General features: G+C 39.1%; 1 protein-coding gene across 20 annotated transcripts in view; it reads right to left on the bottom strand.

Annotated features, from left to right (window-relative positions):
- The window catches only part of lrrfip1a (leucine rich repeat (in FLII) interacting protein 1a), a 64130-nt gene extending 46229 nt beyond the window's left edge, over positions 1 to 17901 (bottom strand). For 5 of the 20 annotated variants that reach the window (XM_051708300.1, XM_051708303.1, XM_051708301.1 and 2 more), the window contains exon 1: positions 17382 to 17889. In XM_051708300.1, the coding sequence (XP_051564260.1) occupies positions 17382 to 17471 (90 nt within the window). In that variant the 5' untranslated portion in view covers positions 17472 to 17889. Of the gene's footprint in view, positions 1 to 17381 lie in introns of all 20 variants that reach the window. The other 15 variants (XM_051708311.1, XM_051708308.1, XM_051708309.1 and 12 more) reach the window with 6 other exon arrangements.
- Positions 17902 to 26322: the final 8421 nt, after the last annotated feature.

Genomic DNA, 26322 nt, shown 5'->3' with positions numbered 1-26322 from the left:
AAGTAGCGATGTGTGAGACTAGTCGACTAAATGGTTCTAATGCTGCTATTTGACACTGGAATTACTAGTTGGTGCATGTGCTTCTTCCTCTCTCACACGCGGCACACACAGATAAATGTCCTCTTGCAAGACCAGCAAAGTAGCTATAGAAATCACTTTGGTGGTGGTGCGGGAAGCGTATTTCCGAAACGATGGCTTGCAAGTCGCTATGGATGTTTTCACATTTGAGTCTTTGAATCTGTACATGCTTACAAGTTATTTTCCTGCCAAGCAGGTTTTTTCAAGGGCAGGATAATCACCTCAGGTGATCAGGTCCCATCTTTCACTGGACCTTGTTGACATGTTAATTTTGTTAATCAAAAATGTATGCTTTTGACTAAGTAGCCTAGAAAAATTACTATTTTAGGCTCGGTATGCACATTGTTTTACCCTGCTGATCAAGAAATCTATTTTCAATGATGAGCTGACTGCTTAACTGGTTAAACCCTTTTATTCTGTGTGCACGTCATATTTAGAAAATTTTTCACAGGCCTATTTTTTTTTTCAATCCTAGCCATCATAACTGTTATTGGTTAATGTTCTTAACCGAACAGCTGTCATATTAGATCATAGGCTAATGCATGTCATGAAATAAGCGCAACTTTTCATAGCATTTTTTCTCTCTCGTAGGTTTGGCTGACCACAGGAGTTGCTTAAAACAGCACAAGCATGAAAGAGTAAATCCGTCCGGTAGAAATGCAGAAATAAGAGACCTTCAGCTCCAGCTCTCTCTCTCTCTCTCTCTCTCTCTCTCTCTCTCTCGTCTACTGATCTCTGGTGTCTAACAACATAAAAACAAGTGCTCTGTTCTCTGAGTCTCAGATCCTGGCCTTGGGTGTAAAAGCTTTACACTGCAGAGTAGCTGATTTCCTTAGAAGAGGTAGTTGTTGGAAAAGATGTTGCACCTTGTGACGAGGAGGAGGGCGTGGCCGGGCCGTGAGGGTGCACGGCCGGCACTGACTCAGATGATCAGTGGGAGAGCGAGATAAAGGGGGGCTGGAGGCAGTGCCGTAGCAGGGAATTCTGGGCCCCCTGACTCTATATTGTTCTGGACCCCTCTCATATAATAAAATACAGTCTAAAATTTGTTGTGGCCACCCCTGGACCTGTGAGCCCCTAGAATTGTTACCACCTTTCACCCCATTAGATACGGCCCTGGCCGGAGGCACTAGTTCAATAGAGAGAAGCACACAGCCTGTTCTCGCCTCCTCCTTGCCCACCCTTTACCTGTTACACACCTGTTAACCTGTGCCCCCACAAGCCAAAAAATTAATTGGGCATAGAAACACAATGGAACTAAAGCCACAAGTCTGATAATGTTCTATTTAAAATTTTAGGATGATTACTTTAAAATTTAGTTAATTGAAACATTTCCAAGGCCATATCTTGTGATTATGACCGCATGTAGCATTAGCGCCTAAATACAGAATGGTAAACGGGACAAAATACACATCATGTAGAGCATATATCTTCATTTCAATCATAATCGAGTTGTTATAGCAGCTTTTCTGCACTGACAGCTACAGAACTGTCAATAAATATATACAACATATCAGAGACTGCATGGAAATAATAGACAAACCATATATTTTTGTATTCGTCTATATAATTATAAGTTTCAACAGTTAACTCGTACATTTTATGCTTTATACGTAATTTATCCTACTATGGCATGGAATGAAGAAGCCCCTTGTCATGTGGGCACTGAGGTAGTATGTCATAGTATGTCTTCTTCTCTTGACCATATTTAGAATGAGAAATGAACTTGTGCACCTCTAGCATCCTGGAGGATTGTAAATCACCATAAAAGAGTATAACAGCGTGTCAGTGCATCACATCGCATAATTTAGTGGTAAATGGACAAATAATAATTCTTCATTAAGTAAATATGAGAATCCATCAATATTTCTGTAAATGTGCACACTTTTGAAATAAATGTTCTATTGGACGTTTTCACAGAAAATTCCTAGGGACAAAACAGCGGGAGTTTTAGATCATTCAAAACGTACATGCATCTCTACAGGTGCATCTCAATAAATTAGAATGTCGTGGAAAAGTTCATTTATTTCAGTAATTCAACTCAAATTGTGAAACTCGTGTATTAAATAAATTCAATGCACACAGACTGAAGTAGTTTAAGTCTTTGGTTCTTTTAATTGTGATGATTTTGGCTCACATTTAACAAAAACCCACCAATTCACTATCTCAAAAAATTAGAATATGGTGACATGCCAATCAGCTAATCAACTCAAAACACTTGCAAAGGTTTCCTGAGCCTTCAAAATGGTCTCTCAGTTTGGTTCACTAGGCTACAAAATCATGGAGAAGACTGATGATCTGACAGTTGTCCAGAAGACAATCACTGACACCCTTCACAAGGAGGGTAAGCCACAAACATTCATTGCCAAAGAAGCTGGCTGTTCACAGAGTGCTGTATCCAAGCATGTTAACAGAAAGTTGAGTGGAAGGAAAAAGTGTGGAAGAAAAAGATGCACAACCAACCGAGAGAACTGCAGCCTTATGAGGATTGTCAAGCAAAATCGATTCAAGAATTTGGGTGAACTTCACAAGGAATGGACTGAGGCTGGTGTCAAGGCATCAAGAGCCACCACACACAGACGTGTCAAGGAATTTGGCTACAGTTGTCATATTCCTCTTGTTAAGCCACTCCTGAACCACAGACAACGTCAGAGGCGTCTTACCTGGGTTAAGGAGAAGAAGAACTGGACTGTTGCCCAGTGGTCCAAAGTCCTCTTTTCAGATGAGAGCAAGTTTTGTATTTCATTTGGAAACCAAGGTCCTAGAGTCTGGAGGAAGGGTGGAGGAGCTCATAGCCCAAGTTGCTTGAATTCCAGTGTTAAGTTTCCACAGTCTGTGATGATTTGGGGTGCAATGTCATCTGCTGGTGTTGGTCCATTGTGTTTTTTGAAAACCAAAGTCACTGCACCCGTTTACCAAGAAATTTTGGAGCACTTCATGCTTCCTTCTGCTGACCAGCTTTTTAAAGACGCTGATTTCATTTTCCAGCAGGATTCGGCACCTGCCCATACTGCCAAAAGCACCAAAAGTTGGTTAAATGACCATGGTGTTGGTGTGCTTGACTGGCCAGCAAACTCACCAGACCTGAACCCCATAGAGAATCTATGGGGTATTGTCAAGAGGAAAATGAGAAACAAGAGACCAAAAAATGCAGATGAGCTGAAGGCCACTGTCAAAGAAACCTGGGCTTCCATACCACCTCAGCAGTGCCACAAACTGATCACCTCCATGCCATGCCGAATTGAGGCAGTAATTAAAGCAAAAGGAGCCCCTACCAAGTATTGAGTACATATACAGTAAATGAACATACTTTCCAGAAGGCCAACAATTCACTAAAAATGTTTTTTTTTATTGGTCTTATGATGTATTCTAATTTTTTGAGATAGTGAATTGGTGGGTTTTTGTTAAATGTGAGCCAAAATCATCACAATTAAAAGAACCAAAGACTTAAACTACTTCAGTCTGTGTGCATTGAATTTATTTAATACACGAGTTTCACAATTTGAGTTGAATTACTGAAATAAATGAACTTTTCCACGACATTCTAATTTATTGAGATGCACCTGTATAATAGTTTCCTTTTTCATAACGCTCGCTTTGATATTTGGGGGGTTACCTCGGCACAGCCACTGACCAGAAAAAAAAAAACAAAATGGCACTCCATGTCAAAAAGGTTGCCGACCCCTACTCTAGAGACTGTTTTGCGTGAAAATCCCTGGAGACCAACAGTTACAGAAACACTCAAACCAGCCCATCTGGCAACAAGTCATCCATGTGATTATCTAATCAGCCAATCATGTGGCAGCAGTGCAGTGCATAAACACATGCAGATACAGGTCAGGAGCCCAACTTAATGTTCACATCAACCATCAGAATGGGGGGGGGGGGGGGGAATTGATCTCAGTGATTGGGAGCGTGGCATGATTTTTGGTGCCAGATGGGCTGGTTTGAGTATTTCTGTAACTGCTGATCTCCTGGGATTTTCACGCACAACAGTCTCTAGAATTTACTCCGAATGGTGCCAAAAACAAAAAACGTCCAGTGAGTAGATATTCTGTGGATGGAAATGCCTTGTTGATGAGAGAGGTCAGAGAATGGCCAGATTGGTTCGAACTGATAAAGTCTATGGTAACTCAGATAACTGCTCTGTACAATTGTGGTAAGAAGAATAGCATCTCAAAATGCTATTCTGAGATGTAGGTTAGTGCTTTTTTGGCAGCACAAGGGGTACCTAAACAATGTTGGGCAGGTGGTTTTAATGTTGTGGCTGATCTGTGTATATAGTTTGTCAAGATCATGTTCTTTACATAAAAACTCTAGAGTAACTTTGAACAAATGTAAACAAAGAATGCTTCAGAGCGTGGGCACCCTGAAAAACATTAACAGGTTCAACGTAAACGTTAGGAACCAGCAGAACAGTCAACGTAAATTTTAATGACAAAAACTGAACTTAAAACAACATAAAACAAAAACGCACACACATACAGCATGGCATGTGTGTCTCTCTTTCTCTCGAACTGGCATCTCCGGCTCCCCTTTATCTCGCTCTCCCACTGATCAGCTGACTCAGCACTGGCCGTGCACCCTCATGGCCCGGCCACGCCCTCCTCCTCATCACAGTGTCCTTTAACTTTTTTCTGTTTTTTCAATTGACGATACAATTTCCTATTTATCAGCTAATTTAGCCTATGTAAAATAGAGGTTAATCTCTGTTAAATGAGAAGAAGAGGTACACTGGAGTCAGGTCAGCATGAGAGAACATAAACTAATTATTTTTTCCCACGGACAGGCAGCTTAACAGAATGTTTTACATATTAAGCTCTTTCACACCTACATTTGTCAGAAAGCAAACAACTTGCACAAGTGACCAATACAAACCAAGAGCAAGAGTTTGTAGTCTGAACATGCATTTCTTTCCCATTAACAAACAGTCTTATCAGACTGTAATGATGAGGAGGGCAGGGCCGGGCCGTGACTACGCAAGCCCAGCCCCCAATCGGGCTAATCAGCCGAGGAGAGGAATAAGTGCAGCGGAACACGGCAGTTCGGGAGAGAGAGAGCCACACGCAGCTGCAGTGTGTGCGTTTATGTTTTGTGTCTTTTTGTTTTCATTAAACATTATTTTGATGGTTCAGCCGGTTCCCGCCACCTCCTTTCCCAACCTTAACCTTGTTACATAGACCAAAATCCACAATATGACCTTGTACGCAGAGTTAATCATTTTCTCTATCTCTTATTAGGTTTTTATACATAAATGTAACTTAATAGAAAACAATTACAAAAAAACATGAAAATATTTCAGTCACAAATGCTTCACAATGCAGACACTCATCAGCCAACTAACAAAGGACAATGAATCTATGTGAACAGTTAATCCAGGATGAACTTCAAAGACACTAGACAGTAATCTTACAGTTCTTACAAAATCTTTGTTTAAACAGTGACCCTTAACACTTACTTAGTTCAATAATTTTAAACCATGACTTCAACTATACATAGGTAATATTGGCATTATATTCATGTTGTTTAGTCAGAGGGGAACTGGCCCCCACAGTGAGCCTGGTTTCTCCCAAAGTTATTTTTCTCCATTAACCAACATCTTATGGAGTTTTGTGTTCCTTGCCACAGTCGCTTTCGGCTTGCACACTGGGTTTCTAAATACAATTATTATTTAATTACTTATTTTTAAACACAATTCACAATCGTATTTTATTAAACTACACAATGATGACTCTAAGACATTATAGATATTACAGTTTCATTTTCTGTTAATGCTTGATTTTCTGTAAAGCTACTTTGAAATGATATGTGTTGTGAAAGCCACTATACAAATAAAAATGACTTGACACTCACTGCAGAGCTCAATGATAAATCTATGTCTTCAACAAACATGAGATTAGCATGAACCCAAAATAAATAAAAAAAGATTTTTAAAGACACTATGGTGTTGATTATACTGATAATTCTAATAATAAGCACCATTGCATGGCGCTAGGTCACAGAGAACATTCAAGTTATCATTTCTTGTAACCAAACTGTTGAACTACAAGAATGGGCAGCCTGATCTTGGCAGCAAAATATTACATGTATCCTTACACGTATCATGGCAGTTCCAAGGTGAAATGTCATACCTCCCCACTCTAAACCTTAAACCTAACCTAACCTATAGTGTCATACAAAGGAAATGTGACATGAAGAATGCAATTGTTGAAGCAACCAACTCATTTTGTGGTGCTTCTATGGCTCACATGTAGACTCGTCTTTTGCACTGGAAGAGCAGCGCTCTATGTAATCTGGACTCATAGTGAAAACGTGACTCTATACAGGCCTACATTTTTGCAAAACATGTTGTATGTGTCTCCAGGTACAATTCCCTGCAGTTTCCAGGTGAAATGAACACTAGATTATGACTTTATAAACACTTATTTTTCACTCTATTACTCAGACCCTGCTGTTTTTATATCGAGACGCTTTTACTCTTTTGAAAAATTATACATTTTAACACTTCTATTACAGACCCACCTATACATACTTAGTCCAATATGATTCACTTGTGCGGTAGCGCACCTCATAGAGTGCTGGACTTTGGACTTGGAGGACCGTGGTTCAAAACCAGCCAAGAACTCAAGCTGACACGTGACACGACAGAGACAGAAGCGACGCGATTTGACGTGGTTGCTTCAGAAAATTTGCTTTTCATTTCACTTCTGCATTTTAAAACACTATTGGTTAAGGTTAGGCGTTGGTTAAGGGTCAGGATGTCTGTTTTGTTAAACTCTCATTTGTCTTTTCAGACACTATTGGTTAAGTTTAGGGTAAAGTGTTAGGTTAGGGAGGTACATTTTATTAAAAGCTCCAATTCACCTTAAAAACCTTGTCTGATTACAACCTCATTTTGCTCGGTTTTGGTGCCCCCTGCTGGACATTTCACTTGAAAAGTGCAGCCAAACATGTTATGAAGCATGTAATTTCAGATTTGCAAAAACGTTGCAATGCTCGCATAAATTTAATGAAACCAGGCTGGGTCTATAAGTTTAGCTACCATGCAATTCGACTGCACTCTAGCAAGTGTGTAAATGTAGTTAGTTATATAATGCAAACATTAAATGCACTTCATCTTCATCTAAATGCAACATCTCAGATGTAATGCACTTTAGTAAAAGAGTTCTGATGCCATAAAACAGCATTCTGCGAGGAAAGGGGTGAAAAGTACATGTTTATGAACTGATAATGTGCTGTTTTACTAGCAATTTGTATGAAAAAAGTCATTAGAGGTTGACCGATACAGATTTTTTTAATGGCCGATGCCGATATCCAAAGAGCAGGGTATAATACGTAATTTAATATAATAGTAAATGACATATACATAAATTGGCTAAAAAAAATGAATTAACTTTTATTTAGCATAATATTTACTCACATCGCTTTAACTTTCAGTATGTGCACATTAGCAGTCACATTTTCTAACAAAAAAAATCGAATCAAACTAATTGCACATGGGCAATTCCTGCGTTATGGTTGTGACATTTGCAATGAAAATGTGAAATTTAACTTGATATATTGGTAATGAGTACTTTATACTGTATATGAAGCAATTTATATGTATAATCACAGACCCCTGCAGATAGATTCAAGACATCAATATCTGATGCCTTTGACGATGTCAAGACAATATTTGGTTCATTTTCCCATTAATGTATTAAATTATTATTATTAGGCTATAATTATTATCAGATTATTATTACAAATAATTTGCCCCGTGGCACACAGACACACGCTTGAAGAAAAAACATTTATTATATTATTAAGAACAGATGACAGAAAAGCCATGCGCATGTATGACACGCTGTTTGTACAGAGGCATGCAGTCTCGTGGAACACACGCATGTAAAAGGTTCTCACTCTTTCTTTCTTTGTCTTGATTTCACCATGATATTTCAGTGATTATTATCATCATAATAATTATTTTTATATTAGTAATTGTTTTTATGTCTTCATTTGGGTAATTTTCCATCTGCATGTTTAGACAGACACTTGGCTGACGGTAAATGGAAAGTTGGTTACTTTATATATATTATTTTTTTGATCACTTTGTTATTTGAATTGCTTTTACATTTTGTTTGGAGAGCAATTTGAATTTAGAAATGTATTTGATCTAAGTTTATCGTTTTTTAAATAAATTAATTTTCAACGCAAAATCACTAAAGCAAGAATATTCACCGATCCCTCAGCCTGGGAGTTGCCGATGTAATTGTATATTGCGATTATATATATATATATATATATATATATATATATATACACATATCGTGAAGGAGGGAACAAAACAAATTTATTCACACACATGATGTATTTTCCCGCACAACTAAATACCCGACTGGTAGAGAATGCACAGATGAAGTAGGTTAGTTTCCCAAGAGATGTTGCCCTTCACAACTGTGAACAACACGCATTTTAATTGCACTTAATTTTTTTTCCAGTTTCATTTTAATTTTTAGTTAAAATAAATACAAAATAAAGTTTAAAGTTTGAAATCAAGGTGTCTTGCATTATTGTGTAGGCTGTTTAACGAAAATTACCCCATAGTAACACCTAGCGTCCAACCAGCGGTAATACGTCACCAGTTCATCGATCATATCGGGTATTGGCAATCTCACAGGCTGATGATCTGACTATGGAGAAGATCGCCCAACCCTACTTGCATTACAGATGTTACGAAATGGACACGAGTTTTTGAGAGACCACACACTTTGAAAAAAACTCTGTGAATTGAAATGCACAATCCAAAAATAATAATAGCCACAGAATGTAGAAGGGTTGGCACTCCTAAGTAGTGGTCAATTGATATGGGTTTTTTAATGGCTGATGCCGATATCCAGAGAGCAGGGTGGCCGATAGGCCGATACAATGCCGATATTTCACACAATTTAATATAGTAAATAACAAACATAAAATTGCTTAAAAAAAAAAAAAAATATATATATATATATATATATATATATATATATATATATATATATATATATATATATATATATATATATATATATATATATAAACTTATTTAGCACTTTATTTACTCAATTTCACACAAAACTAACATATTCAGTCAATATATGATACAAGTTTTATTAATAATTGCCTTTTTATCATTAGACAAGACAGTTAACCATTACAGAAAACTGTTGAGAAGAGAGAGAGAGAGAGAGAGAGAGAGAGGTAGAGGGAGAGATAGAATTAAACACCCTAGCACTTTAAACATCATCAGCGTGTCGGTTGCAGCTCTGATATACAGGACCATTTAAATAAGACTGTGTTGCACACCAGTCTTTTATTGTGGTAACACGATGGCACGCACCAACAAAACGTACTGTAATTAGTCATTGTAACATGGTTCAAATAGGAAAGGAGGCAGCGGGAACAGGCTGAACAAAGTAATATTTTAATAGGAACTTCAACCAAAAAGACACAAAAAACATAAACGCACACATGGCAGCTTGCATAGTCACAGCCCGGCCCCACCCTCCTCCTCATCACACTCCTCCCTCCTTTGCCTCAGGCCAGGGAACCGGCATGACGTACATCCCCCCCCCCCGCTGCCCTTCTGGCCCCGCCTGCCGACAGGCTTTTCCCTGCCTCTCTAGGGCTGGAGAGGGGGACGAGGCCAGGGAAAAACAAAACAAAAGAGGAGAGGGAAAGGGCAAGGCAGAGCGACAGTGAGAGAGAAAGAAGAGAGAGAGAGAGAAAATAAACTTGCTCGCCGGTTCCCAGACACGCCATCGCCTGGTCCTCGATCACTCCTCCACACTCTGGCGGACGACAGCCGCAACTCCCCGGGCGGTCCGGAGCTAGTCCTCCGACCCCTGGTGGATGGAACGCCCCTCCACATTTTGCCGGCCGATAGGGAACTCCTCCGCCCCTGGAAACGGCTCCACTGCTCCAGGCTGCCGGCAGTGAGCCCCTCCTCACGGACGGCGGCCGTTCCTCCACGTCCAGGCGGCCAGCAGCAACTCCTCCTTTGGGTGGATGGCAGTGGCGAGGATTCCACAACAGTTCATCCCTCCTTCCCGGGCTTCGGCACCAACATAACGTGGTTCAAATGGGAAAGGAGGCAGCGGGAACCGGCAGAAAAATCTAAGTAATATTTTAACAGGAACTTAAACCAAAAAGACACAAAAACATAAACGTACACATGGAAGCTGCATGTGGCTCTCTCTCTCCCGAACCGCTGCATTCCACTGCACTTATCCCTCTCCTTGGCTGATTAGCCCAATTGGGGGCCGAGCGTGCGTAGTCACGTCACAGTCATTTACAAGATGGCCCATTCACGTGCAAGCAGGCGATTCTATGCGCCATCGCGGCTTGAGAAACTATTGGCCAACCAGGAAAATGTACCGCCCGATTTATCGGCCTCAGCGATATATCGGTAGATCACTAGAAGTCATTGTTGTTGCAGCGCCTCTATTGTTTATTTCAGTTGGAAACTGCAGTGATACGTACAATGAGCCATGTAAATTTACTTTGCAAAATTGTAGGTATAGTAAGTAGTGTGATTCTATGAGATCAGGTTGTGAATGGGGTATTATTATCTCATTTCATGATATAAATGTGATTGATGTAATTTCTACATTAATTATTTTTAAAAGAATTGCCCAAAATAAGACATTTCTTGGACTCCCTATCTACAAAAAAAAATTAAAACATACTGACAATATGTTTTTAAAAAGATGTCCCTAAATTACTGAATAGTGAATATTAGGCAGTTACCACAGTAACTATGGCTTTTTTCTGCCCAAAACATCATGACTAATCAGCATCAAGAGCACTAGAGATATAAGCAACTCGACATTACTACTTCATATGGGATGCCTCCCAAAAGCAAAGAATAAACAGGAAGGCAGTTGTGATAACAATCTTCAGGGGCCATTGGTGACGTATGAAAGAGGAAGAAACGCCTTTCTAAATCCTTGTCCATATATGGAGAGGTTCTATTCTCAGTGAAAGATGTCAGCATGCAAAAAAGGTCTCTGACTCAAATGTACAGATATTTTTTTGACATTTTTCAGAGTTTGCTATGCAGTTTTCTATTAAGTTTATTGCTTCAACCCGTGTCTACAGTCTTGTCCTTGAAAACCACACAAATGAACAGTGCTGCTTTCTTGCAATCTATCCAGAGCAAATTTACCCTCCAGCCACAGCTCATCCTGAGTAAAATATTAGTCAGTTTAGCAGTTAAATATTATGGTTATCATGGACCAGCAATAAGTAGGTGTTAATGTCTCAGTTGGCTACTAGGGATGCAACGAACGATTATTTTGATAATCGACTAATGATTATTAGAACGATTATTCGACTATTTGGGTAATTATTGCAATGATTAATCATTAGTTCTTAACCGACTATTCAGCTTGTGCTTCAACTTAAAAGGTTGTATTAAGTGTGCTTACTAACAATAGAGGGCAAAATCATCTTTTAAAAACACCTCTAAATAACATTCACTGAATAACATGAAAAAATACTTTGCTTTTTTTTTAATTCATAAAAAAAAATTACCTGCAAAAAATACTATTGTTATCAAATGTTTTTGTCTTGTTTTCCATTTAAAATTATCTAAAAATCTTTAAAACAAGATACATTTACTTAAGAAGCAGCATATAAGATACAGTATTTAGACTTGTTTTTGGAGCATGTTTCTTGAATATAAGTGTATTTTGTATACAAGTCTATTTTTTCACTTGTTTATACTTCTGCCAGTGCAGTAAGGACTAAATATACTCATATTCAAGATACATTCTCTGAAAGCAATTAGATATTTTTTTAGATAATTATATTGGAAAACAAACCAAAAAAGACAAATCTTAAACCTTTTTTTTGTCGTTGTTGCATTGTAAAATGGGCTAAGATAACACTCTCTCACCTTTTTGGTCACTTCGATTCATCTTTAACTCACAAAAAATAAACACCCTCTTCTTAATAGAGCTTGAATCGCCTATTTTCTTCACGATAAGATAAACACTGTGACACATTGCTTGTGACGTACTGAATCACAATATATCACATTATAATCTAGCTGCAGCAAGCGCACCCCAGTGATGAGCGTCTCCGCGCGAGACAGTGTAACAGCCAGGAGAAGCTTGAAACTCTCACACTGTTTTTCACGCGACACATAAGCGGCTCTGACCGCACAGACAAATGCCAGTATCGGAGTGTGTGCTTATTTATACAACCCACTTCCTTATTATTTGAACTTTAATAAAGGATGCATTAAAGATATAACGGCATGGTGTTTTCTGTTTAGACGCTCTGACAGGCAAGTTTTGCTCAAGCAGAACACAAGGTACAGCCTTTTTCAGGTCAAGATGACACTGCTTCAATATTTACTTACACTTGAAGTCAGAAGTTTACATACACCTTAGCCAAATACATTTAAACTTAAAGTTTTTCACAATTCCTGACTTTTAAATGTAGAAAAAAAATTCCCTGTCTTAAGTCAGTTAGGATCATATGTCAGAAATATGTTCTTTCATCACATTCCCAGTGGGTCAGAAGTTTACATTACACTTTGTTATTATTTGGTAGCATTGCCTTTAAATTGTTTAACTTGGGTTAAATATTTTGGGTAGCCTTCCACAAGCTTCTCACAATAAGTTGCTGGAATTTTGGCCCATTTCTTCAGACAGAACTGGTGTAACTGAGTCTGGTTTGTAGGCCTCCTTGCTCACACACGGTTTTTCAGTTCTGCCCACAAATTTTCTATCGGATTGAGGTCAGGGCTTTGTGATGACCACTCAAATACCTTGACTTTGTTGTCCTTAAGCCATTTTGCCACAATTTTGGAGGTATGCTTGAGGTCTTTGTCCATTTGCGACCAAGCTTTAACTTCCTGGCTGATGTCTTGAGATGTTGCTTTAATATATCCACATAATTTTCCTTCATGATGCCATCTATTTTGTGAAGTGCATCAGTCCCTCCTGCAGCAAAGCACCCCCACAACATGATGCTGCCACCCCTATGCTTCACGGTTGGGATGGTGCTCTTCGGCTTGCAAGCCTCACCCTTTCTCCTCCAAACATAACGATGGTCATTATGGCCAAACAGTTCAATTTTTGTTTCATCAGACCAGAGGACATTTCTCCAAAAAGTAAGATCTTTGTCCCCATGTGCACTTGCAAACTGTAGTCTGGCTTTTTTATGGTGGTTTTGGAGCAGTGGCTTCTTCCTTGCTGAGCAGCCTTTCAGGTTATGTCGATATAGGACTTGTTTGACTGTGGATATAGATACTTATCTACATGTTTCCTCCAGCATCTTCACAAGGTCCTTTGGTGTTTTGGGATTGATTTGCACTTTTCATACCAAACTTCATTCATCTCTAGGAGACAGTATCAGTCTCCTTCCTGAGCAGTATGATCACCTAAACACCCTCCAGACTACAGAGTCTGGCATCGACTCTAACCTGGCATCCTAATCTGCTTTTAACTGTCTAAGCTGGTAATTGTATGGCACTGTAACAGTGCCAGTAGAAGACAATCATTTTTTAAATGTTAAAGCTAAAAAATGAGAAATGCAAAATAAACTTCTTCCTGAAGTGCTACTTCCTGGTAATAAAACAACATGATCACATGGGATCACCAAATGTTCCAGTAACCTGTCATCGACCCCATTCTGCCAACTTACAGACAAGTGCAATCTCTTATCAGACATTTTTGCACCAGTTCAACCGTGTTTACCTTCTCCTGTGGATGATTGCTGACTGTTAGGTTTAGGGTTGGGGTTTGGGTTAGTGGGTATGCTTCCCTATTAACTGAATAACTATTTACCATGAAAATCAGCTGCATTAAATGCATGAAATTCAGGACAAAACTGTGTGGAGAAGAATACATAGCTCAACAAAATCAGACGTCTCCAAAAGGGCTGCTAAAACAATACTGTACAATCAATGTATTTTTTCTTATGGGAAATCAGCCAGCCACTGATGATCAACATGTTGGCTAGGGTTGCTCCGATACCAACATTTTGTCTTCGGTATGATACCAGCCCTGGTACCTCGGTATCGATACTAACTCGATACTTAGGCAGCAAATAAAAATAAAAAAAATATTTCAAATGGTCTTCGATTTCAACTCAAAATCTTACATTATATTACATTTTGCTAATGGCAGCATACTTAAATATGGTACCGAAACTAACAATAAGATGATATCGTACCGTTTAAATATTTTGGTATCGCGACATTTTGTTAGTACCGGTATACCGTGCAACCCTAATGTTGGCACTTAGGTTACAGGAGACAGTAAAGAGTTCCAGAAGGTATCTGGAGTTGGCCTGCCCTTAGAAAACATTTAAAAGCCTCATCTAGTAAATTAGGAATGCACATTTTAGTAATTTTTAGTACTTGCCAAAACTTTGCAGAATGTGGTTAACCAAAGACACAGCTGGAATCTTTAGAAATCACAAACAAGCACAATGTTTGTCATGAGTTTGTCTTACTGGATTACACAATTTGTCCGGGTGTAACTAAAAGGCCAAACAAAACACTTAAAGTGTTGAGTAGCTATTGTTAAAATTGTTTTAACAGGAAATCCTTTACTATGTTCTACTAAGGCCCCAACATCTCACATTTAACATGGACACACTGACAGTTAAGCTAAATTATACACCATGAGAAAGCAGAACTTGTAAAGCAGACCAAAGAGGATTAATGATGCAGATAATATCAGGGTGTTTTTCCAGTTCCAGGTGCTCCTGTTTTCTCCTTCCATTCATTGTAATGGTCTCTCAAAATGTAATGTTTGGTCTTGAAACTGGCTGTATTAACAGCTGGTCTTTAAGTGCCTTCTATTTTTAAAGCTCTTGTTACAGAATCAGCTAGAACATGAGGGGTCAACATACCAGTCTGTCAGAAGCCAGCAAGTGTGGAATGGCACTCTATCAGCAACAGATGCAGGTACCAGGTGAGCAAAGGTGGGAAAACTTAAAGGAATATTCTGGTTCAGTTCAGTTAAGAGCATTTGTGGCATAATGGTGATTACTACAAAAAATAATTTCAACTCGTCCCTCCTTTTCTTTAAAAATGTAAAAATTGAGGTTACAGAGAGGCACTTACAATGGAAATGAGACCACTTGAGGGTTTAAATACAGAAATGTGAAGCATATAATTTTATTAAAACTCATGTGTTATTTGAGCTGTGAAGTTCTGTAAATTGTCATTTTTACAATCATTTTAGGGGTGGTTGACATTACATCATCATGGCAATGAAGTTGTAAAATTTGCTATAACTTTACACAGAAAAAGCAAGCAATTTATCACACTAAAATCATGTTAACACCCATATTGTTTACGTTTTATGGCTATACTTTTGAAACACTGAGTATTTTAATGTTTACGGATTGGCCCCATTCACTTCCATTGTAAGTCCCTCACTTTAACCCATATTTTTTTTTTTTTAAGTAGGGACAATTGAAAATAATTTTTTGTGGTAATCAATATTATGCCACAAATGCTGTCGATTGAGCTTAACTTGTATTGAACCCAGAATATTCCTTTAAAAGAGGCACTCGAAAAGAAGACTAAGAAAAAAGGGCCTAAGAACATTTCAGTAGCTAGCTTGAAGAATTTATGAAGGAATTTAAAATTCAGTTAAATCTTCCATTGAAAATGTGTCAGTTCACAAGTACTAAGTACTTCAAAAAGGGTTAAAACCACAGTACCTTAGGTGCGTTCCACTCAGAAGTGATCATCCCTATGCCCTATTTCCTTCGAAGACTTTACAATCCACTGTTAGAGCTTAGGAGGGCTAAAATATGTGGGACTCAAAAATAATGCTCACTTTTTTAAGTCATTTTTATTGGAAATTCTGTTAGAAGTGATTTTACAGCTGGACTGTCATGATTGTTATCCCTACAAAGTGCCCTTCTGAGGGTGATTTGTCCCATTTGGAATGCAGGGCTTGTCATAGTCAAACTGAAACTAAACTTGATTCTCGAGCAACTCTCTTACGAGGCCTTAAGTTACCTCGCTCTGCAACAGAGATGTTACAGGTTCAAACAAAGTACAAATGGGAGTACAAGCTATTTTTCGCATCAAACATGAACCAATTTCATTTAAGAGGAACAAAGAGCAGAAAAAAAAACTTTAGCATTCATGCTGAAATTAAGCAAATTTAAAACAACAGATGGTCAACAACACAGTAGGGTCTGTTACAACAATCTCTTTTTCCATGTATTCACTAACAAGTCATCTGAATGTGCCACAGAAAACAAACTTGTGCACATTCTGCAACTGCACAAGATAGACTTCCAATTTCAAGTTGGAATCAGACCAGTTGTTTAAAATGAGTTGTATCTAGGTAAATAACCACATGACTGCAACATATCTGTAATGTGCCACTCATAAGATAACATTTTGCACAGGATTAAGCAACTGTGTCTTACAGCTCCTGTTTCTGGGTGTCACCTGTCAATCACAGTTTCAGTTAAAAGAATCAGTCTACACACAGACATGTTACAGGTTTGTATATGCCCTTCACTGTTTCACACTATCAAATGAGAGGGCAGTTCATGCTAAAAGTAGTGTGAGAAGGCCTCTCTTCTGCCAACCACTGAGCATGATGTGTCAAGCAGACATGCTTTCTATTAATAGAACAAAATATTTGCTACATATACAGTTTAACTGTCTTTGAAAACACGTGCACTTCACACAGCTCGAAGTGTTTGTTATTTTTCACTATGGGTGAAAAATGAAAGGAGTGTAAAACATAAATTTGAGATATTACTGGGTCAAAATCATTTCCTAAGCAGTCAAATCATGGTTTTCTCCAGCATGGAGCACCCAGCACCTGTTTCAACACATCAGCCCATCTTATGTTGCACACTGGTAGCACATTCTTAAAGGTTAACCATATCAAATACATTAGAAACATTACTACTATGGTACTGGAAAACACCACTTTTGACATAGCTCAGAAATGTGAAATTAGGTGTAGACATTTGTTTGGCAACTCTCACACACAGGAAGCAGACGACTAGTAGGAGAGGAAATTATCTACTACTTGCCTATTAGAATACATGCTACTTTTCAACATAAGAATTCAGGGCCACAAAGGCAAACAGATGCATGGTCTGTTATGTTAATTAGTTCCTTGTGAGACCGGTCTAGTGATCTTTAGTTTAATAAATAAACTGGTTTAGAGGCAGAACCATGTGATTTTCATGTTTTCCTCAGGAGGTCTATAAGTTCCTCTATAATTACCTTTTCAACCGAGAACATTACAGACAGTGCTTTAATCCACAAGAGATTAATTTACCTCTCTTGCAATGATGTTGAGGGCATCTTCCTCGGCAGTCAACCCATTTTTGCTGGGGGTTCTTTTACGTCCTGGTCCTTGTGACCCCATTAAAATTACCTTTAATAATTCCTTCTGTAAGAAACGCACACTCTTGCGCTCGAGATATGATCCCAATCAATAAACACTCCTCCAACAAAGGCATACAAGAAGAAAATACGTCTCCAACTCTAAATAAAAACTTTAAACAGCTGCTTGGCTACGTTGTATCGTTGGCGACGCGGTGCATTGTGTTACATCCGTCTTTTGCACTCTTCCTACTGCTGTACTTTTTGACTGAAGAGTCACCGGTGCTGAGAGCGCAAACGCGTATTCATGACACACGTGTCGCCCCCGAGAAGCTGCCAAAATGGCTGTAAACGATAAGAATTTGGTTTGCAAACAGTTTGACTGTCAGTTTACAGGCCGGTTAAAAGTATTTCTCCTCTTGCTAGTTTACTCTTGGTGTGTAGATGAACTCGAGACCCTGTCCTTTCCGAGTTGGGGGGAGTTTCAGGGCTTTCTCACACCCTCTTTGCTATTTTTAATCATGGGAGTCTGGGGCTAAAAACAGAAACCTAATCGTGCACTTCTTAAAGTCATACACGTGAACTTATGTTACATTTATTCTGAATAAAAGGAATTTTGTAGCCACAATTTTATCATACATCGAAATAGGTGCCTTTTCTATTTTAATTTTTATTTTAAAGCATATTCTGTACGATTTAAACATTAAAGTGTTAATAAATTGCACTGTGCCATCTCAAACTCTATTTCATTTAAAATATATGTATGCGTTTAAAAAGTAACACAGAGTTGATTGTTTTACTGTTCATTTAGACTACTAGATTATTGCTCAAGATCATGGCACTATAATGTGTTTATTAGAATGATAATTTAATACTGATATACCATGGTAACAGACCATTTAGGATCGACCCTTACTGACAAAAGACAAAATAAGATAAAGTGATAAAGACAGATGAGACACTTATGCAAGGGCCAAGGTTTGGTTTGAAAGTTGGTAGGGACATTGCAAGGAGGATAATATTCAAAATGTCGGTATTAAGGAAATGCAAGAACAATAGTCAGGTAATTTAGGCAAAATAGCATTATTGTCTCATTTAAAAAAAAAAAAAAAAAAAAAAAAAATCCTGCACCTCTAATCCACCATTACCTAGACAGTCGTTCAAATTCAAAGCTGTCTTCCTAAAGGGGGCGCTATAACAGGTGATACAGTTCAACTGGTTTTCAGGTTATCTGGTGACCTACTTCCGTTTTTCACCTCCTCTGCTCCAGATGTGAACGAAGGGCCACAGATTTGTCGATTCCAAAAATCTTGTTCCCAAACCAAATCTCAATATTTTGCTGTTCTTTAAATGTATACTTTGCTGATACATGATGTTGGGATGAAATAAGTGGCATGATTACTTCAGACGGCAGAAGTACGCTGGGTTAAAAAACACACCCTAAGATTCCGACTCAGTCATCGACAATATGATCAGGGAGTAGGCTCTCTCTCCGTTGCTTATCCACCTGACATACGAGGTGACTCAGGTGTTAGGGCGGATCTTTGTATTCAAATCAGGTTTCTTTATTTGCCGTTTAATTGTGTGCAACCAGCAATGTGTCTGTGTTAACATGCCTCACGCTCACAAGCTAAATGGTCTTTGACATTGTATGAAATCTGAACGTCATTTGCTCACACTGCTCCCAAATATTATGCGACACCATAACAGTAACTGAATGAACATACTGCCCAAATGAATAAAGCCCCACTGAGTTTGCTTGTTATTATTAATGCAGACATGATTTTAATGTTATTCAACATCATGAGATCAGAACAAGTAGCTCTTGTCAAACAGTTTACTACAATCCTTTTAACATTGGTTGACATAGTTCGTCATGTTGGTATGCATTGTGTCAGTGTGTCTAATAGTGTGGACATTTTTCAGACCATTCAGACTATAACTTTTTCTTTTTTTTTTTTTTCTTTTTTTTTTTTTTTAACAAAGTAGGCTAATTTGCAGTTCACAACCCCTTCAGAAAGGTCTTGCTCAAATAAAGGTAATCAGAAACACCATGCCATGGTCAGTGATTCTATGGAAAATTGTGTGTGACCTGTCATCTACCACTTTCCCTTGCTGGCTCTTAGCACTGAAAACTATTAAATGGGCAACATGATAATCTGCTAAAACCATTTTAGTCAAGCCTCTATACCACAGAACTGTTCTTTTCCTGGGTGAACCAACTAAACACACGAAGACTGAACACAGATGTGACCCAAATTTTATTACTGAATTGAAAAATTTAAAAAGCTATAAGCAGGCAGGGCAATAATAATCTTGATCAACGGATGGCTGGCCAACACATTGGCAGTGAAACCACAGTTCACAAGTGCTACATCCAATCTGGGAGGGAAAACCTTTTTTTTTTTAAGCGAAAGTGTTTTCTATGAATATGTTCAGACCTAAATTTGAATATTTCCCATTCTTACTTTAACTTACCCACTGCTCGTGTGTAAACCGTTCACCACAAACCCTATAAAGCTCAGACAGGTCACCAGTGTATGAAATTAACAATTGAATTATGAAATTAACAATCAAATTAAATTGACAACATACCCATATAGTCATAATGCATGCAAACATTTTCAAAAGCTTACCAGTGTCTTTGATTAGCCTTTTGGCTATGTCCATCCGAATAGCATTTATGGAGTTGTCATCGATGTCAAAAATGGCTGCTTCCATGCTTTCAGCTCGCTGTTTAGAAGGAAAGCAGGTTAAGGATATAAAGCACATCTAAAATCGCTAAAGATTGCCAGTAAACTTACTCTGCACACCAAAACCCCACAAGAAGTACCATCCTGTTGATTAGGGTGCTCAATTGTTCCAGATGTCCACTGTGAATAATTGACACCTCTCGGTCTCATGAAATCTCTACAAATAGTATTCTTGAGTTAATTTTAAACTCACAATAAGGAAAAATAAATAAATAAATAGAAAAAATTAAACAAAACAAAACTCACCGGGTTACAACTCTGCATTTTTGAATTGTCACTGAATTGGCCTCAAATGGGTCTACAAAGAGGCATCTTCACTCCTTTGGATAAGATTACCTTGACAATGCAACACAAATGTAGGGAATACACTTACAGTAACCTAGCTTAATCTCAGGATGTCCAGTGCCACTTAAAATGAGTGTCCAGTGATGGTTTTCACACTTAGCTGCAATTAAGGTGTTGGAATCCATTGGATTCAACTGCAACAATGCCATAAGGGGCCAGTTACACGCAATAGACCCTTCATTTCTACATCGACAATAATGCAGTGAAAGTTGATTACCTTTCTCAGGCCTTTGTGGTTCCCTTGCCATATGGCACTCATAGTGTAGGAGTCTATAACATAACCCTTTTCTGGTGTCTGTACAGTATTGCCATACAACAAAGCATATGAGGAAGGCATTTATTATTTATAAAATCATTAGCATATGAACAATCACATAATACCGTTCTATTCAGAGAACACATTTGCACAAAGTACATTTGCAAAAAATACCCAGTAGCATACCTCACTTTCCAACTCCTTGCCTGGTCCAAGATTATTCTTTATATTCTCTGAAAATATTTTGTATGGCCCCATCTTGCTCCAAAAAACCCCTGATAGCCTGTACCACTGTAGGCAAAAGAATAAAATAAAACTGTAATACCAACAATGTCTACTTCCATATTTCTGAAGCATCACAAACTGAACAGGTGGGGATTGTGTGGAGGAAGAAGAGTTTTCAACTTTGCCTTGTTCAGAGGATTGGAGGGCAAAATTTTTCACCGCAGAAGTTGGGCCAACTTGAGGGCAAGGGAGAGCCATGCCTGTGGATGCAAGAGGGCTTTCAGGAGGATGTGGGAGAGTTGTGGCTGTGGATGCGAGAGGACTTTCAGGGGGGCATGGGAGAGTCTCATCTTTGCAAGGCCATTTGTAAGGCACTCTGGGCTCTGGGTCTATGTATAGGGTTAAGTTGTCCATGTTCACCTTTTGTATGGTCTTGCCTTTGTTGGAAACCAAATCAACAGTTTTTCCCTCAATCTTAAGATTGGTAAAAGGTCCTAACAGAGCACTTTCCATTTTTCCCTCCTTTTCTTTGTTACTCCTTGCATTTTTTCACAATACCTTGTCCCCCACTTCAAGCTTGTTTCTTGCCCCCTTTGAGCCTTTCTCTTCCTCACTTTTTCCCCTGACCTGTTCCATGTTCTCTAGGACCGCATCATGCACTTTTGATAACTTTTGAAGGCCAGCGGATAGGGACTCAGATGCAACCAATCTCTCTTTTACCTAAGAGAAAAACAAACATATCCCAAATCAGTTACAACAACAGCGCAAGATGAAGTGCATACATTTGTATACCTTCAAACCAGAAGGTATTTAAACAAGCAGAAGACCCACCTCATAGGCACTGGGAATCTCTGAAGTGTATCTTGTCTCTCGACCAAACATGAGGAAGTACAGCGTAAACTGATGTCAATTGCTTTTTAGTGTGAAGTGCAAATAGAGTTGCCTTCAAATGAGTGTCCCAGGTGTCAGCCTTGGATCCCACCAACTTCATTATATCTCTGGAAGTTCAAGAATGTAATCTTTTTTACCATGCCTGCTAAAGTAATGCAGCTATTGGCGATGCAGATCAGCATTATAGAAAATACCTTTGGATTGTCCCGTTTATTTTTTCCACAAGGCCATTTGTTTGTGGGTGGTATGGTGAACAAACTTCTTTTTATCCCCAACTTCTGACAAAGGTAAACATTTCTGGAAATAATATACAATGCAAAATTACAATAATTACCAAAACTTAAAATCACCAAGGTAAGGCAACTGATTGATGACAAGGCTTCACCTTATTGACAAATTATTTTCCTTGGTCTGTCAGAAGCCTTTTAGGTGCACCAAAGTTAGAGAAAAAAAAATCTAAAATGCACTCTGAAACTTCCTCTGCATTTTTGGTCTTCAAAAGGATACACCTCTGTCCATTTGGTGAAATAATCGATTATCAAAAAATGTATTGGTGACCCCTCTCAGTTGGAGTCAATTTGCCAACTAGTTCCAGATGTTCTGTGATCTGAAAAAAAAAAAAAAAAAAGAAAAAAAGAAAAAGACAAAAATGACTTTTTTTGTTTGGGGACATTTCTGGTCCGATGTTGTCATTTTAAATAATGAGACATAAGCAACTTGGAATGAAATCTCAACTCACCCATTTGCAGATATCTTTTTCCATGCCAGACCAGTAGAATCTGGTGCTGATGGCATCACATGTCTTCTCCATGCCACAATGACCCCCCCGATCACTGGCATGGAGGCTAACAAATACAGTATCCCTTCACTAATCACCTACCTTATATTATATAGAAATTCCCTTGTTTTTCTGTACCTTATATCTCACCATTGACTTCCTACATTATAAACTACCATACACCACCAAACTTGCCACACAAAGCTGTGTGGGTAAAGGAAATGTATAGGCTTGTCAATGACCCAAATAATTAATAAAATAGGGAGCATGTGCATATTATCTGGACAGAATAAGACTATTAGCCAATCGGTTGTTAATGTGAGACAGACACCAGTTAACATTGGCACACTCTTTTTGATGAGAACGTTGCTCACTCTGAATGAAGAAGCTTGATTAAAAAAAACTGCCAACACCGAGGTGTTTCTGATTGCCTTTATTTGTGCAACACCTTTTTGAAGGGGTAGTATACTGCAAATGATGTCCATTTTTAAAGTTTGAACAAACAGTTATAGTCTGAATGATCTGAAACAAATGTTCACACTATTAGACACACTGACACATTGCATACCAACATGACAAGCTATGTCAACAAATGTTAAAAAGGACTGTGTAGTAAACTGTTTGACAATAGTTAATTTTGGCTACTTGTTGTTCTGATCTCATGATGTTGACCAACATTAATGTCCCTATTGAGACCCAAGCCTACTGATCATGTCTGCATTGAAAATCAGAATCAGAATGAGCTTTATTGCCAAGTATGCTTATACACACAAGGAATTTGTTATGGTGACAGAAGCTTCCAGTGCAAAGAGAATGCAACCATATATACATACATACAAACATGTACATTTAAACATATATACAAATAGTGACATAAAAATAAAAAAATAAGATATAACAGATTAAAAAAGAGAAATATACAATAGAGCAATAATGTTGTTCGAATATTTTATATACAGAGATACAGTTATGTGCAGGTGATGTAATGTATTGAAGAAGAGGTAGGATATGTTAAAAAATATAAATGAAATATGGATATAAGTAGGAATGGATGGATTGAATATTGCACATGGCTGTATTGACAAAAGGAAAGTATTTGGGGGCAGTTTTAACTATTCATGAGGTAGATGGCTTGAGGGAAAAAACTGTTCCTGTGCTTGGCTGTTCTGGTGCTCAGAGCTCTGTAGCGCTGGCCAGAGGGCAACAGTTCGAAAAGGACACGTGCTGGGTGAATGGGTTCAAGAGTAATTTTACCAGCCTTTTTCGTCACTCTGGATGTGTACATTTCTAGCAGGGTAGGTAGGGGAGTGCCAATGATCCTCTCAACTGTCTGAACTATCCTTTGAAGTCTTTTAATGTCTGACTTTGTAGCTGAACCAAACCAGACAGTTATAGAAGTGCAGAGGACAGACTCAATAACTGCTGAGTAGAACTGTATCAGCAGCACCTGTGGCAGGTTGAACTCCCTCAGCTGGTGAAGGAAGTACAACCTCTGCTGGGCCTTTTTCAAAATTGAGTCTATGTGGATCTCCCACTTCAGGTCCTGTGAGATCGTAGTGCCCAGGAACCTGAATGACTCCACTGCTGCCTCAGTGCTGTTCAGAATGGTGAGCGTGGTTAATGTTGGGGTGTTCCTCCTAAAGTCCACTATCATCTCCACTGTGTTCAGCTCCAGGTTGTTTTGACTCCACCAGACGGCCAGCTGTTCAACTTCCCTTCTGTATGCAGACTCATCATCATTTTTGATGAGGCCGATGACTGTAGTATCATCTGCGAACTTCAGGAGCTTGACAGAGGGGTCCTTGGCGGTGCAGTCATTTGTGTACAGGGAGAAGAGTAGTGGGGAGAGCACACATCCCTGGGGGGCACCAGTGCTGATTGTACATGTGCTGGAGGTGAATTTCCCCATTCTCACTAGCTGCTGCCTGTCTGTCAGAAAGCTGGTGATCCACTGACAGATAGAGGCAGGAACAGAGAGCTAGGTTAGGTTAGTCCATAGCAGAGCAGGGTTGATGGTATTAAAAGCTGAACTGAAGTCAACAAATAGTATCCTTGGATAAGTCCCTGGTCTGTCTAGATGTTGAAGTATGTAATGCAGTCCCATATTGACTGCATCATCCACAGACCTTGTTGTGAATTCTTTACATTTTGAGTTTAAAGTTCATTGAAATGTCGGTAATTTACGTGCTATATCTTGTTACGTAACTAGTGTAGTATGGTGTTTCAAAGCATGTACGGACTCAGCGTAAGTTGCTCATTCACTATGGTACGTTAGCGGAGCAATCAGGCTTTGTGTTTATCATTCACGTGCAGCGCTCATAGGTGCAGGATAAAATTTGTGACAAAGTACGTTTAAATCATGACTGTATGTGGTTAATAACTCGGATTGCTCGAATGTATCACTGCATGTTTAATCCTGGCTTCGAGTATGCAGTGTTGTTGATGATTAGCAATCTGTATGAGTGTAATTTTATCATGTCCATCCACGGAGCCATCTTAGGAAGAAAAAATTATAATAATAAATAAATAAATTAATTAATTAGTCTTGTTTGCCTGATTTTCTCAGTGACCTTGCACCCTAGCATGTCCCAAAATGCATTAATTTTAAGTTGATAAATCAATAATTACAATAAGCAAAGTTGAGTTGCCCAAATCCAAAAGTTTTTTCTTTATTTCTTTTGTGTCATAAAACCTTGTTTTATTTTTACCACACCTGTATTGCATGAAAATGGCAGTATATGCTTCAGTTGCTGGTGCATTGTGACATCTATCTGTCACTCACTCGACGTTGTGTCGATGTAGTGACACTAGGGGTCCCTATACGAAATGCCACTACTGGCTGAACTGTGTTATGTGAACTGGCGGTGTGTGGTGGGCAGACTACTGTGTGCTTCATAGCCAGCACACCAGGTCGACACGTAACTTCCCCCAACATAGTTATGAGTGTCGAACGGCCCTTTGGGGACAAGTCGACTACCCAAAAGATAGAGACAGGCTAACCCAGTCGTGGCCTCTATTCCCCTTCACTTTTTCCACTCCCTAAAAAAGAAGGGGGATTATCCGACTGGGCCGGAGGCCACACCTCACCCAAAGAAGGGGGGGGGGGGGATGTTTAAGTGGAAGAATACGTCACATGGTCTTTCCGACCATGTGGAGAGTCTTCAAGGTAGATCCTACCCAATGGGGGAGGAGTTACTACAAACGTGGAGACTGGGGCAGAGGGGCTCTGCCCATGGAAGACGCAGTTTGCCAACAGGGAAACAAATTAGCAGAAGATATATATCGCATGGTTTAAGCCTTCCAGGGAACCGCCACATGCGGAGCACCTACCCCATAACAGGACTCTTAGTTAGCACGTGTACTGGGCCGGCAGCGAGTCTCTCCGAAAACTCGACTGCCACAGGGCTCGGAGGAAGTCAACCAGGGAACAAAGTTTGTGAACACTACTGGGAATTAATGCCGCACATCTTCAGCTCAAAAGGAGGTGGAAGGTGCTATGTGCAAGCGATACACCCAGCCGGCTATCCCGGGCTTATCCACTTGTATTGCATGCCACTACCTGGGATGAAACCAGTTCCACCCGGAGGTTGTAGAACCTTGCAAAGGTGTTGGTGTTGCCCAGCCTAATGCTCTGCAAATGTCTGTT

This window comes from Myxocyprinus asiaticus, chromosome 10 (assembly GCF_019703515.2).
Source record: "Myxocyprinus asiaticus isolate MX2 ecotype Aquarium Trade chromosome 10, UBuf_Myxa_2, whole genome shotgun sequence".
NCBI classification, from domain to species: domain Eukaryota; kingdom Metazoa; phylum Chordata; class Actinopteri; order Cypriniformes; family Catostomidae; genus Myxocyprinus; species Myxocyprinus asiaticus.
The sequence above is the reverse complement of the archived record's forward strand: the minus strand, read 5'-3'. Positions and strand labels throughout refer to the sequence as shown.